Source organism: Cynocephalus volans, chromosome 14 (genome assembly GCF_027409185.1).
Source record: "Cynocephalus volans isolate mCynVol1 chromosome 14, mCynVol1.pri, whole genome shotgun sequence".
Taxonomy (NCBI): domain Eukaryota; kingdom Metazoa; phylum Chordata; class Mammalia; order Dermoptera; family Cynocephalidae; genus Cynocephalus; species Cynocephalus volans.
In genome coordinates this window covers 68,450,330-68,466,634 of record NC_084473.1, presented here as the reverse complement: position 1 = coordinate 68,466,634, position 16,305 = coordinate 68,450,330, and the positions used below count along the sequence as shown (strand labels likewise).

General features: G+C 60.0%; 1 protein-coding gene across 2 annotated transcripts; it reads left to right on the top strand.

The window, feature by feature from the left end:
- The first annotated feature begins 426 nt into the window (after positions 1–426).
- On the top strand, positions 427–16,213 carry LOC134363271 (cytochrome P450 26B1). 2 transcript variants are annotated; one of them, XM_063078843.1, is made up of 6 exons: positions 427–630; positions 4,196–4,420; positions 13,208–13,483; positions 13,665–13,820; positions 15,151–15,435; positions 15,821–16,213. In XM_063078843.1, the coding sequence occupies exons 1-6, from the start codon at positions 427–429 to the stop codon at positions 16,211–16,213; spliced, it is 1,539 nt and encodes a 512-aa protein (XP_062934913.1). The 2 variants fall into 2 exon arrangements, with proteins under 2 accessions (XP_062934913.1, XP_062934915.1); XM_063078845.1 differs by lacking the exon at positions 4,196–4,420.
- Positions 16,214–16,305: the final 92 nt, after the last annotated feature.

Here is a 16,305-nt window from a genome sequence, read left to right as displayed (position 1 = left end):
TTTCCGAGCAGAGGAAGGGGCTTACGAGAGAGAGGCTCCTGCTGGACAAAGTTTTCCAAAGTTTTCCGAGTGTGATGGTTGCGGGGAGAGCAAATCCACCAGCCTGATTCACGGCTTCATCTCACCACCCCCCGAGCAGCCCCTAAACCCGCTATAAAGGAACAAACAAACAAACAAACAAAGTTGCACCCCGAGTCGCCTCGTGTCTCCTCTCTCTCTTCTTTTAGACAATTTTTCTTCTCCTTCTCTCCGCTCCCCTCGCAGCCTCCACTCTCCTTCCCTCGGCCCCTTCTTCCTCTGTTTCGGCTGGAGGTGCCAGGACCCCTGGCCGCAGCCTCCCCTCCCCCGCCGCTCCGGTCCCCTCCCGTCCGGCCCTCCCCTCCCCCGCCGCCGCTGGCACAGCCAATCCCCCGAGCGGCCGCCAACATGCTCTTTGAGGGCTTGGAGCTGGTGTCGGCGCTGGCCACCCTCGCCGCGTGCCTGGTGTCCGTGACGCTGCTGCTGGCCGTGTCGCAGCAGCTGTGGCAGCTGCGCTGGGCTGCCACACGCGACAAGAGCTGCAAGCTGCCGATACCCAAGGGCTCCATGGGCTTCCCGCTCATCGGAGAGACCGGCCACTGGCTGCTACAGGTAAGGGCGCGCTCGCTCCGCTGCTCTAGGGGTCCGCTAGCTGCGAGCGCCGGGCAGACGGAGCCGCGGGCGGGCCAGGGGGCGCCGGGAGCCTGAAGGCACTGGTTCCCGCCCCGCCCCTTCCCTCCTCGCAGCCTGCGCCGCCCGGGCTTCCCCTGCCCGCCTGCAGCGTGGTTGCGAGGCCACTGGAGCCCGGTGCGCACGTTCAGGGAGCTGGGAGGGCTTCCGTGACCCGAGGAGGCTCTGAAGACTGACTTGCCCCGGTCGCGGGCGACCAAGCAAGAATGCGTGGAGCGCCCTGGCTACTCCCCGCCTGGCGTGAGTCGGAGGGGGCGTCCGATCTTGAGTTGCTGTCGCCTTCCCCTCGCGCTCCAGGCAGGCCCCAGTTTCCGACGTATTCCTGGGCACCGCCGTTGACGGTGTCGCTGTGAGTCGAAAACCGAGTGTCGAGAGAAGGGGGCGGTGGCAACTTAAGTAGCCCCTTTAAGACTCGGGCTGTGTTCCTGCCGCATAGTCGGCTGCGCCAGGTACAACTGCCCCGTCCGCGGTCCGCGCAAGTGTGTGTGTTTGTGGTGGGAGAGGAAGAAGGTAACCCAAGGAAAATAAGAAACTAGAGACCTGAGGACTCTCGGCTTTCGGGGAAAAGGGTCTATTTACTTTTCGGGTGGGGACAGTTTTGCAGGAGAGGGAAACTTGGGAGAGGTGTGTGTAAGATCTATTGAGAGAGTGCGTGTGTTTGTCGTTAGACGCCCCAGAACCCCACTCTGCTCATAATGGGGGTGGGGCGCGTCGGGCACCAGACCCAGGTAGGTAATGGGGAGGTTAAACTGGAGTTAACCTTGTCAAATGCTAGACAATCGCTTTTGCAATTTGATACACACCAGGTTTTTTCGGGGGGGGGGGGCGGGCCCTCTGGGGTAACCGCGGGAGGTGTGTGTGTGTAAATGTGTACGCGTGTTTGTCCGATGGGTGCTGATGAGGGTTAGGGGAAGAGTGGATGTCCTGAAACAGACAACCCCTGCACGGGAGAGGTGAAGCGAAAGGTGAGCCCGGGGACCTGTGGGTTTAGGTGCGAAAGCTTGGCTTGAAATTAACAGACGCGTGCAATCCGCGCGCGCGAACACACACATACACACACACACACACACACACACACACACACACACACACACACACACACACACACACACACACACACACACTCTCTCTCTCTCTCTCTCTCTCTCTCTCTCTCTCTCTTTCTCTCTCTCTCTCTCTGCACCGCCGCGGGCCAAGTGACAGCAGAGCGGAGCGGGACGGAGAGGGGGCGGGAGGTTCCTCTGCCCTGTGGTCTTTCCATGTCCCAGAGTCGACCTTTCTCTTTTGGGGGTTGTTTGTGCACTGGGGTGGGGTTCACTTCAACCAATAGGAGTACCCCCTCCCCACCCGCCAAGAAATCCCTAGAGCGTCTCCTTTTTTGCCACCACACTTAAAGGGTTAACTGCGGCGGTGGTCTAGGCTCTTGGCCGCAAATTTAGGAAATAAAATAACTCAAACGGGCAATGGCTCCCGCCTTGTTAGAGCCAAACTGCAGAATCCGCCGTCTGTCACCGCCCCCCACCCCGTTTGCAGACCTTTCTCTGTCTCCCCGTCTCCCTCCCCTGGTCTCTTCTCTGAATCTTACAAGGGCCCCAGGGGGTCCGCGTCCAACCCGCACGGAAGTTGGGGAAGGGAAAAGCTGCGCCTCCCCATCCATCAGCCCCAGGCCCGAGATCCCGCGGGGGGAGGAAAACTAGGGGGTGCGTAAAAAGGAACGCTGAAGGGGTTAATGGGAGCCCTCTGAAGCAAACGTTATTTTTTTGGAGTCATTTATCAGATTTTACGGGGGGACCTCCAAGGGCTCTCCGTTTCCACCGAGCGCCATCTAAACAGAGCCCAGGGCTAAAAATACAACATTTTTGTATAAATTGGACTCGCGGCCCAAGCGGCCGCCCCTATGAAAGTCCTCTTTGTGAAGACTGTGGAAACGGCGGACAAATAACTCTTTATTAATGCCACAAAAAACGCACTTTAATTATAGTTAGGCAGATCAGAGGCGGGGGGTGGGGGCGAGGCGGCGGCGACCTCGGAAAATTCACAACCCAACTTTTGTGTCGAAAGAAAAGAAAAACAGAGGAAAAGAAGGAGAGGAGAGACGGAGCGTCAGACGGAGCGAGGGAGACGGGCACAGCAGACGGTGGGAGGGAAGCCCGCTCCTCGCCCCCTCCGCCTCGGTTTTCTTAAAGGGGTAGACGCCGTCTGGAGCGGCGACACGGCGGGGGGAGCCCTTCCCCACCCTCCACCTCGGGAGCGGGGCGGCGTCCCCCGCAACCTGGCCCCCTCCTGGCGGCGCGGGCGCTCGCCGCTAGCTCCCTGTCGCGCGCCAGGGCCGGAGGCGCATGTGGAAAAGCGATTAGGGATTCGGGTTCTGCAGAGTCACTTTTCGACTGCGCCGGGGTGTGTGCACATCTAGCTGGAGAATAGTTTTGCGTGGAAGGAAGGACAGTGAGGAGGGAGACTACCCGGGAAAGGAAGGAGCCGGGTTGTCTCCTTGGGGGTGCATGACCTGGGGGGTCTGGAGCCCGAATGCCTACGTCTGTCGGCGGGCAGGCTGGTCGGCTGGACAGGTGGCGCCTCTCCTCTTCTCACCCGGTACTACCCTGGCAAGAGAAGAGTTAATGTGGGGTGGGGTGGCGAGTGCCGACGTCAAAGGTGAGCGGGACGTCCCTGCCCCCGCCCCTCCGAGGTCCCCTCGGTTTCCGGTACCCTCGCGGGGCCCGCTCCGCCACCTCTTCGGAGCGCCAGGCCGGGGCCGGGTCCCAGCCATCCTCGGCTCGCGCCGCCGCCGCCGCCGGCGGGGATCCGGTTACCTGCGCGGGTCGCTCCGCCCGCTCCCGCCCCGCCCCGCGAAACGCGCCTTCCTCCGCGCTCTGGTTCCAAACTCCAGGGCGGTAACGAAAGTTCGACTCAGTTATTTCCAGGGCAAAATGCATTCGGAAAATTGCGGCTCTCGCCCCGCGACCCCGCCCTGCAGAGCCCTCAGAGGGCTGCCCGGTTCTTGCGCGGGCCACACCGGAGAACGGAGGAAACTCCAACCCCCATCTGTAGTGACTGCCTCCGGGCACGGACCGCTCACTGCTATAAATAATCTTTGGCCTGCGGCCACCCCGCGGGGTCTCGCCAGCCCGTGGCCCGAAGCCTGGAAATATTTATTCCGAGAGGCTCTCGAGCGCGGGGTGGGGGTGGGGCATGGGGAGTAGAAGCTCTAGCCTCGGGTCCAGCCGTCCGGGATACCTTTCCCCTCCCGAAAGTCATTACTAAAAAACAGCGTCCCAAGGGTGCTCTGGGCCTCCCGCCTCCTTGCGTTAATTATTCTCTAGGTCCTACTTCCCAGTTCTTGTGCACGCTATAAAAAATAAAACCTGCGTGTGTGTGTGTGTTGGGAGGGACAGGTGAATGACACTTTGGAGTGGGGTGTGCCGTCCCTCCCCCAAGGGCCTTCTGGATATGGGCACCCCGAAAAAGGTTTCTGGTGTGGCTTCCGCAGGGTTCCGGCTTCCAGTCGTCACGGAGGGAGAAGTATGGCAACGTGTTCAAGACGCACTTGCTGGGGCGGCCGCTGATCCGGGTGACCGGCGCGGAGAACGTGCGCAAGATCCTCATGGGTGAGCACCACCTTGTGAGCACCGAGTGGCCGCGCAGCGCGCGCATGCTGCTGGGCCCCAACACGGTGGCCAACTCCATCGGCGACATCCACCGCAACAAGCGCAAGGTAAGAGCTCTGGCCCTCTTCTTCTGTGCACGCCCCTGGGGGTAGGAGTTTGCGAACCCCGGCGGAAACTCCCCACCCGAATCTGCTCCCCTCTTTTCGGATCATACTCGAGGACCCCGCAGTTTCCTGCCTAGACGGCTTTGAGCCCTTCTACGGCCTGCACAGGCCTCCTCCTGGCCGACTGCGCTAGGGACACCACCAGGCCCAAAGGGTGGCCGTTTGGGGATGCTTTGGACAGAGCTTGAACCTGCGGGGTCTGGGGTGTCCAACGCCTGTCTTTGCGGTGCTCCACGGAACTGCAAAAAGAAGGGGGCGGGAAAATTGGTCGGTGCTCCAAGTTTCCCCCGGGAATTCCGAGGACTGGAGACTGATCATTCTAAAATCAAACCTGGCTCTCACCGCACAGTTTGCTTTAAGGGAGACGCGCGCGGACGCGGGGCAGGGCGGGTGGGCCGCCTACGGGCAGCGGTTGCGGGGCCTCTCCTGGGAGAGGTGCGGTGGGTGAGCTTTGCGCCATTGCACGCACCGGCCTGGACGTGGGGGAAGGGCGAGGGGTGGGAGAGCAGCCCAGGCGCGGGCGGGGGATCAAAGCGCCCCCACCCGCCATAAAGAGGAAGAGAAAGTGGGTGTTTATCCTGTGGATTTCCCGAGCGACTGGAAGAGGCGCGGAGGCGGCGAGCCAGCGCGCACGGAGCAAGCCTCCCCGCCGCCTCCCCCTGGCTGCGCCGCCGCAGCCGCCGCGGCTCAGAGCGCGGGCGGCACGTGCTGCTTGAACTGCAGTAACCCGAAGCTGAGCCGGCGGGCCGGCGAGCGGGCGGGGCGCCGGCTGCGGGCCTGAATCTGCCAGAAGGGAGGCTGCAGGACCTCCCCCACTCCATTTTTTTCCATTGGGTCAGAGGACTCACCCAGGTTGGAAACCTAAAGGAAAGGGAGAGTCAGTCTCTGGTCTCCCGGAGGAATGGCGACCGCGGGACAGGGGAGGGAGCGACGGGGCAGGCCCCTCCGCCAGTAGTCTGTGCGTGAGTTGGCCTTGGTGAACGTGGGGAACCGTGCTACTCGCCGACAGCCCTGTAGAATTTGATGTTCTCTGAACTGCCTCTGAAAGGTAAATCTCCATGGCAGACAAAAGCAAGAAAAATCAAACTGAGGAGAGTGCGTGTCCCCCCCCCCCCAATCCTTAATAAAGCATGTATTTTAGCAACTGGAAAGGGGCTGCCGATGTCATCTCTTCCATCTACCTCACTCAGAGATGGAAGCAGTTAATACGTCCTAGGGACAAATGGGGGGGCGGTTCTGAGGAGTGGTTGGAAGGGGGTCTGTAAACTTAAAAATGAGGGCTTTTCAAAGGTGTTGGACATAGTTTTGTGACTCTACCAAAGGACCCGTTCCAAAGAGTGAGGGGAGAGCTGAGACTCAAGACCCCAGCTCCAAAGGCTCTGGCTGCTTCTTCATTTCATCTGTATAGAAGCTTTGACAAGAAAGGAATTATTGTACACCTTTCACAGAAGGGGACACCAAGGCTTAGAGATGTTGAGTGAGGCATGAACTAGGTCAGGAAGCAAAGAAAGCAGGGAGAGCCTGCAACACAGGCCTTCGGCATCCATGGGAGTAGGTGTGTCTCGGCCACCAAGTAGAGTTCTACTCGGTCCTGTTCACTTGGGACTACCAGAAGCTGGGGTAGGTGAGTAGGGGGTGCTGGGAGGAAGAAAGAGGCTTGGCTGGGGCCAGAGTGTGAGACCTTGAGGGTGTAGAGGGCTTTGGGATGAGGCCTTGGGGTTCCACCCACCCTCTACCTGACTTGATGTTGGGCATCCAGGTGCCAGGTGGAGAGGGCCTGCCTGGAAAGCCCCAAGGTTTTGGCTTATATTGTCCATTGGGGGTGGGGGTTGAGGGCAGCACAAGGAAGCAAACAGTACAGATGAACAGTGAGAGGGATACACTGAGAAGGAAGAGAGAGGGACAGGGATGGGGCTGGGGCTGGGGGCAGAAAGTGAGGACAGAGGGTGAGATATTGATGGTCTGCCTCTTCAGAGCACTGGCCCTCTAGTTGCTTGGGGTCAGGGAATGGCCAGAAGCCAGTTCATCCTGACCGAGGCTTAAGAACCACATAGAGGGCCCTCCGTTTGTGTGTACTAGCTGTGTGCTTGCTACTTGGCATGTGTGTGGGCCGTGCAGTAAATGAGTAGTCAGTAAGACAAAAGGATCCTGCCCCCCAAATCTCCCTAATTGAACCAGATAAAAGGGCTGGTGCTTTGAAGCAGGAAATTTGACCCTTGTCCTCAAGAAGTGGAGTCTAGCTGGAGAAATAAGAAGAGAATACTTGGGGACACTCTTTCTAAATATCCACCTTGGTCCTGGAGAGAATGGCCAGTCCGCTGGACCCAGTGCCTGGTGGACTCCATGTGGCGAGGGTGGGGGCTGCCACGTGCACCTCACACTGCCTTCTCCAGCCCAGGCCTCAGTCAGGGACCTGGCTGGAGAGTGGCCTGGTTAGGATGTACAGGCAGGAAGTGGGGACCAGGTGTGCTGGGGCCTGGCTGGGGGGAATTAGAAGCGTCACTGTTTCCATTGGGGCTGGTGGCTCACCCTTCTCTGGGAGGTCTGACCAGATGTGCTGGGAGGGGGCTCCTTGCTGCCATCGCTGTACTCCAGGTGTTTGCCCTGGCTGCCCTGGTGGTCTAGGGCCAGCAGGGTTGGGGTTGCCAGGGAGGAAGTCCAGAAAGTCTTGCCAGATTGAACAGAATCATCTGGAAGCCAGGTCTGTGTCCCTACAGCCAGGGCCTGAGACTCCCTCCTTCCTCCTTTACAACCCCTCCCCCACCCGGGGCTTGAGATGTCTGATGAATGGGGGAGTGACCTCGTCCCTCTTAGTGTACAGAGTGGCTGGGGTATTGCCCTGGAAGGGTGGCTGGAGTCTGCTTGGGAAGGTGGGGGGTGAAAGGGTTGTCAGAGACGTGGTGGAGGGCGTAGTTCTGGAAGCTTCTGATGCCTAGCCCCACACCGGGATTGGGCATTTTCTCTTTGGAGATGAGGCTGGGCCTCTTCAAGCCAAGGGGCCAGCAGCTTTAGTGTACCCCTGACGGTGGCCCTGAGATACCCTCAGGGGACTTGGAGAGCATCTCAGGAGATGCACTTAGCCTTGGAGCCCCTGGACTAGGGTGACCCCAGGAGTGGTCTTCTTGGCCTTTCTACCCAGATCCCTGCCTACAGGGCCTTCTGTGCCCAAAGCTGAGGTGGAGGAACGGGCTTTGGGGGTAGGCTAGAGAAGCCCTGCCTACCCAGCCACTGTCCCTCACTGACCTGGCCTTTGGGCCCTGTCCTGGAGTGGGGGTGGAGGTCAGGCTCAGGCTCAGGCTCACCACACTCCTCTCAGAGACTTTGTGCATGCTGAAGTTTGTGTTGGGCTGGAGAGGCCAGGAGGGACCTCAGCAGGAGGGCAAAGCCAGGAGGACCTACAGTTGTGGGTCCTCAGACCAGGGCACAGCCTCTGGCTGCACAGTGATGTCCACCAGGCTCAGCTCAGGGCAGAAGCTCCAACCTACCTTGGATGGGAAGGCAGGTGGCACAGCCAGGCAGCTCTGCTTCTGGGAGCTCTGTCCCAGCCCCTGGTATAGGCACAGAGCCTTTGTTCTGCCAGCTGAAGTCCTTCACCCAAAAGTTACTGTAGCACCAGCTGGTGGGCACAGGGGCTGCTGAGGGGGCGGGAGGCAGGAGCAGATCTCTGTGAAGGTCAGCGGGGGAGGGAGCCGCCAGGGTGCCTGGGAGTGGGCGCCTCCCTGTCCATGCCCTTGCGCCAGGCAGAGGGTGGGTGGGCGGGCTGGGTGTGGAGGCCGCCCCCTCCTTTTTTCTCTCCTTTCTGTGTCCTTCTCCCAGGGCAGGGAGGGGTCCAAGGCTGTGGTGCTGATGTGTTTGCTCACTCTCCCAGCCTTGGAAGACAAATGTGGCCTTGGCAGGGAGTGGGAAGGCTTGGCTGGGGTCTGCTCTAGCCCTGAGCCCCTGTGCCAGCCGCTATATCCATCCTCAGTTCCCCAGGCCTGAAAAGAAGGGGCTCCAGGGACCTGATAAATGCTGAGAACAAACCAGAGTAGCCAGAACAGCTGGCCTTACCCCAAGAATGAACTTGGGCCATGGAGGAAATCCACTTCAGGACTCTTAGATAAATTCAGAGCCCACCAGGGCTAGTAGAAGGCAGCTCAGTGGGGTTCGGAGTGGTGGGAGGCAGGGGGATCAGGGACCCTGGTGGGTGTGGCCAGTCATGCCCTGCACTGTGACCTTTCCCCTCTGGGCCTCAGCTTTTTAAGGGGGTATCTTGTGGCTGGAAGAGGGATAAGAGTGTTTAGGCAAGCGTTTTCTGCGTCTGGGGCCCAGCAGTTATTTGCCAAGCGCTGCCCTCACCTCCACGTGCTTTTGTTGTGTGTGTGGGAGTCAGGGGGGTGAGAAGCAGGCCTGGAGGTGAGCCCATGGGGGACAGGAAAGGGGCATGCACAGGCTGGGGACAGGGGGTGCCCTCTGGGCCAGCCTCTCCCAACCAGAGGGCTGAGTGGGGTGAAGTCGAGGCCTGGTAGAAACCCCAGGCAGCTGGGAAGATGACGTCCTCTCTTGTCCACCCCCCTTACTTGAGTATAAAGTACACACCTTGGCGTCACCCTGTGTGGACGGCTGCCTCGGTGGCTGCCCTCCCTCTGTTATTCTTTCCACTCCGCAGGCTGCGGCTCCGGTGGCTTGGCCGGGTGGCCTGCCCGGGCCCCCACCCCTCCTGGGCAGCTGCTTCCATTCCTCCCAGTCTGAGTCACTGGCACAGGCAGTGGGGTCTCTCTCGGGCTCTTCCTGCTCCCGTGGCTGCCCATCTCTGTGTCTGTCCATCCTTAGCCTCTGGCGGAGAAGGAGAGGCTATCTGGCTGAGCAGGCTCAGCATGCAGGGCCCTGAGGTTCCAGAGCCACCTCTCCCAGGACACTAGATTGGGGCGAGAGGGGCGATACAGGCCTGACTGGGGGCAGAAAGCATTTGCAGAAACAATTATAGGGGCTTTGTGCCTTGACAAGCCCCCAGTGGTGCCCCCAGAGCCTTGTTGTGAATCGGTTCACATTCCAAAGGGAGGAAGAGAACCTGGGATGTGGCTCGCAAGCTTATTGTTTTGTTGGGGAAACTTATTGTTTTTGTTGGGGGGTTGTTTAAGGCCATCCCTCAAGACAGGAGCCCCTCCTCCCCTCTGCCTGTGCCTCTGAGGCTCCAGCAGGTATAGGTATACCTGGATGGGAGTGCCCAGGTCTCCTGTGACCCTCTGCCCTCACCCGCCCAGACCCCAACCCTGGTGGGAAGTCCATACCTGCGGCTCCCTCTGCAGGGCTTTGCCTGGGCCTGGGCTGGTTCCCAGTGACCTTTGTCCGACATTCTTGGCTCACTTTTGGGAATTCCGAGGGAAGCCCCAGAGGAAAACAAAGCAGCCCTGGCTCCTGTGATGACTGTGGTCAGGGCAGCCGGCTCTGGGGGCCGGGAACCCTTCCTCTCTTCACACCGAGCCGCTTCCCGGGCATCTTCCCAGAGTGCCCGAGTCCTGACCCCGGCAGGCGGCCGCCTCAGACCCAGCCTGCCCTGACGCAGCCCAGCCTCCCTCTGCCCTGGCCGGCTCCTCCGCCTCCGCCTGTCCTTTGTGGTGGGTGGTGGTTTCTGGGCTGCCTGGCTTCAGGAAGTGCCTGAGTTGTTAACCCTGGGCACGGACCCAGGGATGAGGCCCTGGAGTCTTCCCAGCCCTTGAGGGGCCCCAGTGCCTGTGGAACAGCTGGCCGGAGGAAGGGCCATGGACTTGGTGACCTCTGAACAAAGCCCCTCGGGGCCAGAGTGCCCTGCCACTCCCTATGCTTGGCTTCTCATTTGGGTACTTTCTCCACCTCAGGGGGGCTCTGAGGAGAATCATGGGACAGCCAGGTGGAAAGGGGCTTCAGAAAATCCGGTTGTACCCCTCATGAAACCAGTGGGGAAACAGCCTCAGAGGGGCAGCAACCTGCTAGCTGTTACTTGGCAGACCAGAGGCTGGTCAAGACAAAAGCCTTGGTCCTGGCTTCAATTCTCTTGCAGGTACAGGTGGCAGTGGGCTTCCTGGGGCCATTCCAATTCCTGGCCTTGCTTGGGACCCCTTCCCACCTGGGAGTCAGGTGTGGACCTCCTGCCCTTGGAGTCTCTTTGCTCAGTCCCAGGTCTGCCTGGACCCTTCTGTCTTACTGGGTTGCTCCTGCCCTGCTTGGCCCCCAAGGCCTAAGCAGGCGCGATTCAGCCAGCCATCACTAGAGGGCGCGGGGACCATAACCTATGGGGCAGGTCAGGGCTTGCCAGTGGGTTAGCTGGCCACTCTTGGGGTGCAGTGGGGACCCTCAGCACTCCATCTTTGGAAACCCCGGGATGGGCCCTCCTGGGTCTAGCAGGCCCTCCCCAGGTGGCTCGAGCATTGCCTGGTTCTGGGTTGCTTTCAGGGGTCTGCATCTACTTAGGCGCAAGTGGATATTAGCGTTTGGGTGCTCTGGATAGAAACCTGGTTCAACCTCACCATTTTACAGATGGGGAAACTGAGGCTCAGGGGTGGATAGTGACTTGGCCAGGAACACACAATAAGTTGGTGGATGATCTGTGGTTAAAATTCAAGTCTCTGGGTGCCCAACCTACCTTTTCCCATCACCCCATGCACCTTAGAGTCCAGCTGCTCCTGGTGGGCTTGGCCTCTGCCTGTCGCTCCTCCACATGCCCCTCTTTGGGCCCATGTCTGCCATGTGCAGGGGTCCCTGGCTAGCCCACCCCCTCCATGACAGTACCCCTAGTCTGCCCTGAGCTGGCTGGCTCAGGGACCGGCGTGGCCTCCTACCTCACCTTCCTTCCATGGGGGCCTGGTAGCCTCCTCCTTTCTGCCTCACTTTCTCTTCTCCTGATGGGCCTGCTCTGCTCCTCTGTGCTGCTTTCTGCTCCCCTGGTGGCCTCTTCACTATCTGTAAGGGCCCTGAGTTGGACAGTGTTGGGTTCTGGGGGTAGGGTCCCACTCCCACTCCCCACCAAGACCCTTTCACCAAGGGCTGAACCCAGCTGGAATCCTAAGGACACCAGAGGGCGTGGAGGCAGACAGCATGGCTTTTATTCATAACCCTCTGGATGGAGGTGGTAGCTAAAGTCCCCCCTGGAAATTCTCTGGGACCCCCGAAACTGGGCAAGGTGTGAGTGACTCATCCGGGCCTGGGCTGACCTAGGTGACCTCGTATTGTCCTTCTACCTTTCAGCTGTCTCTTTGTAGCGGGAGCAGCTCCAAACAGTGCGGGCCTCTCTGCCCCTCGCCAGCCTCCCTCCCTCCCACCCTCTACCCACCGGGAATTTCGGAATGAAAGTGCTATTGTGAGCGCCTGGCTGGGCCACTGAAGGGCCAGCACTGTTATTTCTGCAAACCAGCCCTCCCATTAGCCATGCAGGGCCCAGGCCAGGAAAATGTTACCTTTTCCTCCTTGAGCTGACTGCAGGGGAAATTCTCACATTTACAGTTTGTGCGGCGGTTGTGTTTGGGGAGCTGGAGGGGAGGGCAGGCGTGTGTGTGTGGTTTGCATGGGGTGGGTGGGGGGCTTCCTCCCTCTGCACTGCCCCTCCCCTCCCTGCCTTCCCTGATGACCTTTCCCCTGCCGCCGGTGGGGGGGGCACCCCTTCTGCGCTGGACTCTTGGAGGGACGGAGTTTGTTGGATACAAGGGACACCCACAGGCTGTCAGTAAATAAACTAGTATCGTTCCCCCTCTGTGCACCGTGGGCAGCAGTGTGAAAAACATGTGCAGGGGTATCTGGGTGAGGAGGGGCGGCAAGGGGGCCACCGGGCCAATCAGCAGACGGAAGGCAGGGGGAGGTGGAAGCAGGGACTCAGTGGCCACTTAAAATGGTCCTGGAAGATGCAGGGAATTAAAAGGGCTTCTGTTTGTCTTTGTGGTCTTTTGGGGTGGAAAGCCATTGCCCCCATCCCCCTGCCTCCAGACCTGGCCACATTGGTGGCCATTTTAGTGGCACAACTGTTAATAAACTTCCTAGAATCTCCAGCCAGTAGGTGTTTCCCAGGGAGTGAGGACAGTTTTTGTTCCCAGGAAGTTCTGCTTGTGGTCTAGCCTTAGACTCTCTTGCTCTCCCATCAGTGGAGCAGAAGAAAAGCCACCTACTACTTTCTGCCTCTTCTCTATCCAGTTCACTCGCCCGCTTCCTGCTCCTCCTGGGCACTTCTGCCCTGTATCCCAGGAGTGCGGGAATGGACTCTTCCCTGCAGTGGAAAGACAGCCTCCCTGCTCCAGCTTGTCTCAACCCTCTCTTGTGCCCCCCCACAGCTGGGACAGCCACATCCCCTGCAGAATTGTTGGCATCTGGACTGCCCAGTCCTCAAGGCTTTGCTGTTGTGTGGAGCACACACTTTTCTGTGGGTCAAGAAAGGAGATGACAGCCCAGGTCACCACCCTATGAGTTATGTGGAGAGTCCCAACTTGGAATGAAAATGCTTATGAACTATGTATTAATCTTGTTCTTTCCCGCCTCCCTGCCAAGACACAGGAAGTAGAATGGGGGTTCGGAGTAGGGGACCCAGTAAGGGGGCTGTGTCTGGGAGGCCTCTGGGAGATGGAAGCAGGGAGCTCAGTGGGGAGGAAGTGAGGACCTGAATTTCTCTGGTTGCAGTCCTGGGATGGGTGCCTCATCCAGGCACAGCGGGGACCATGTCAGCTTCAGAAGACCAGCCTGGGGCGGACTGTGCTGACCAGCTCACCCGCCTGCCTGTCTGCCCTCCAGGTATTCTCCAAGATCTTCAGCCACGAGGCCCTGGAGAGTTACCTGCCCAAGATCCAGCTGGTGATACAGGACACGCTGCGTGCCTGGAGCAGCCACCCCGAGGCCATCAATGTGTACCAGGAGGCACAGAAGCTCACCTTCCGCATGGCCATCCGGGTGCTGCTGGGCTTCAGCATCCCCGAGGAAGACCTCGGGCACCTCTTCGAGGTCTACCAGCAGTTTGTGGAGAACATCTTCTCCCTGCCAGTCGACTTGCCCTTCAGTGGCTACCGGCGGGTGAGCACCCAGGGCCTGGTAGGAGAGGGGAGTGGGGGCTTCCACAAGCCCACCCTGAGGAGGCCACCAACACAGGCACCAGGGCACAGGGATGAAGAGGAGAGGTGTCAGGGTAGGACAGTCCTGAGGATCAGATGGGAGCCCTGCCCTGCCCTTGGGTGACAGCGTCTTCTCCCCTCAGGGCATACAGGCTCGGCAGATCCTGCAGAAGGGGCTGGAAAAGGCAATCCGGGAGAAACTGCAGTGCACCCAGGGCAAGGACTACTCAGACGCCCTGGACATCCTCATTGAGAGCAGCAAGGAGCACGGGAAGGAGATGAGCATGCAGGAGCTGAAGGTGGGGGCTGCCCCCGGCAGCACGAGCTCCCTTCCGGGGCTTCCTCTGGGTTGGGAAAGGCACCTGGCTGTCTCTATCTGTTCTGGTCCCAAGACACACACACTTTCTGAGCTGCAAGCGTGGCTGGAGGGAGCTAAACCAGAAGCAGAGAATGTGTCCCTGCCCCTGCTGTGTAGGAAGCAGTGGGCCACTGTCTTCTCCGCACAGCTCCTGGGAGCTTGAGCAGCAAAGGACATGCAGTCCAGAAAGGGAAGCCACTTGCTTGAGGCCAGACTTGGCCCCTGGGGAAGAGCAGGGGAGATGTGGACCTGAGTTGGGCTCTCCTCCAAGCTGGTGGCCCTTGTGGACTCTCCTATCCTGCCTGGCATTGGCCAAGCCCAGTGGGGCCCCAAGCAGGACTTCCAGGCCTGTTTTGGGTAGATGTGCCACTGAGGAGGGGTCTTTATCCTCCCCACCTAGGGTGCCCCTGGCACTCACTGGAAACTCCCATCCCCACTGTCTTTGCTTCCCGTATTCTAGCCCTAAAATTTTTCCTGGGGAGCCAGGAAGAGACCAAGAAGTTTTGTGACCTGTATGCAGTGCCATGTCAGGGAGGAGACCCAGACCCCCTCACTCCCTTCTCTGGGACCAGTGTCCACATTTGTAAATTGTAGGGCTAGGAATAAGATGACCTACTGGGGACTTTCCATGGGAAACCCATGGCCACTGTGGCCTGCTCCCCAGAGAACCCTGCAGGTGCCTTTAAGTCCTCTGGGGTCACCTCCCCTCAGCCTTCTCATTGCAGTCCTCATGGATGTGGCCCCAGGCTGCCTCCTAGACCCTGTCAGCTACCCTGACCACCTACCCGATGTCCTTCTCCTGGGGATGGAGGAAGGAACTGCGGCTGGAAGTGGGAAGGCCGGGTTCAGACCTGTGTCCCCACACACGCACACATGCACTTGCTCGCCTGGTGCCCAGCCCCTTAGGGTCTGTTCTTTTTCTTCTGTGAGCTCATGGCATTGATCAGGCCTGCTGGGCTGGCCCAGGAATCCAGCAGCAAATGACAAGAGGCTCTGCCCCAAGGGACTTACAGACTAGTGCTTCTGCCCTAGATGGCAGAAGTTGTGTCTCCTGTCTAGCCAAGGACTGTCTATGCCCTCATGTCCATCGTGGCCCTAGTGCCCCAGCAACATGAGTCTCCAAGGAGGCAGAATCCACATCAGGAAGTGGGCAGGGCTCAGCACAGATGACCCTGGGCACAGGGGACACTGGCAGAACAGGGCTGCCCCGGGCTGGGCCCACCCAGCCACGGTCAGATAGCCAGTGACGCCTCTCCTCTGTGCCGCTGCAGGACGGGACCCTGGAGCTGATCTTCGCGGCCTACGCCACCACAGCCAGCGCCAGCACCTCGCTCATCATGCAGCTGCTGAAGCACCCGGCCGTACTGGAGAAGCTGCGGGAGGAGCTGCGAGCCCAGGGTATCCTGCACAGTGGCGGCTGCCCCTGCGAGGGCACCCTGCGCCTCGACACACTCAGCGGGCTGCGCTACCTGGACTGTGTCATCAAGGAGGTCATGCGCCTCTTCACACCCATTTCTGGCGGCTACCGCACCGTGCTGCAGACCTTCGAGCTCGACGTGAGGCTGGGCCCCGCAGGGCTGGGGGTGGGGGGCCAGGGGGACATTGCCATGGGGGCCGGGGCTGACTCATGGGAAGGACCAGCCTCCCCCTTGGGCAGCCAGTGCCAGCTTTCAGGGAGCTTGCAGTCTGATGGGAGAGCGTCAGATGGTGCCAACCCAGGTGTCATATGTGATGTTGCATATGGACGTCTGTAAATAGGAGACTGGACTAACATGCTGGGAGGGAGAAGCTGGCAAGGCCTGGGGACCACAGCGGGGCACCTCTAGGGAGAGGCCAATCATGAGCATTCTGGGGGTGGGGACGGGCAAGTGGCAGTCCTGGGCCCTCCCCTGGCCTCCTCTGCCTCTCACCACCCCACCTCTGCCCCCCATCTTACTGCAGGGTTTCCAGATCCCCAAAGGCTGGAGTGTCATGTACAGCATCCGGGACACCCACGACACGGCACCCGTGTTCAAAGACGTGAACGTGTTCGACCCCGACCGCTTCAGCCAGGCGCGGCGCGAAGACAAGGATGGCCGCTTCCATTACCTGCCATTTGGTGGCGGCGTCCGGACCTGCCTGGGCAAGCACCTGGCCAAGCTGTTCCTGAAGGTGCTGGCGGTGGAGCTGGCCAGCACCAGCCGCTTCGAGCTGGCCACCCGGACCTTCCCCCGCGTCACCTTGGTCCCTGTCGTGCACCCCGTGGATGGCCTCAGCGTCAAGTTCTTCGGCCTAGACTCCAACCAGAACAAGATCCTGCCGGAGACGGAGGCCATGCTGAGCGCCACGGTCTAACCAGGCTCGCCCAGCCCGCACCTGCCTCAGCCCAGCCGGCAGCGGGTGGGGGTGATGGGAGGTCAAAACCTGTGTGTGCGGGGGGCTGGAAC

What these genes read in the sequence shown, in the direction of transcription:
- LOC134363271 (XM_063078843.1), top strand. Translation starts at nt 427, where the DNA reads ATGCTCTTTGAGGGCTTGGAGCTGGTGTCGGCGCTGGCCACCCTCGCC. An exon ending in CCGGCCACTGGCTGCTACAG is followed by an intron (nt 631 to 4,195) that starts GTAAGGGCGCGC and finishes TGGCTTCCGCAG; the next exon opens with GGTTCCGGCTTCCAGTCGTC. An exon ending in TGAGCATGCAGGAGCTGAAG is followed by an intron (nt 13,821 to 15,150) that starts GTGGGGGCTGCC and finishes GTGCCGCTGCAG; the next exon opens with GACGGGACCCTGGAGCTGAT.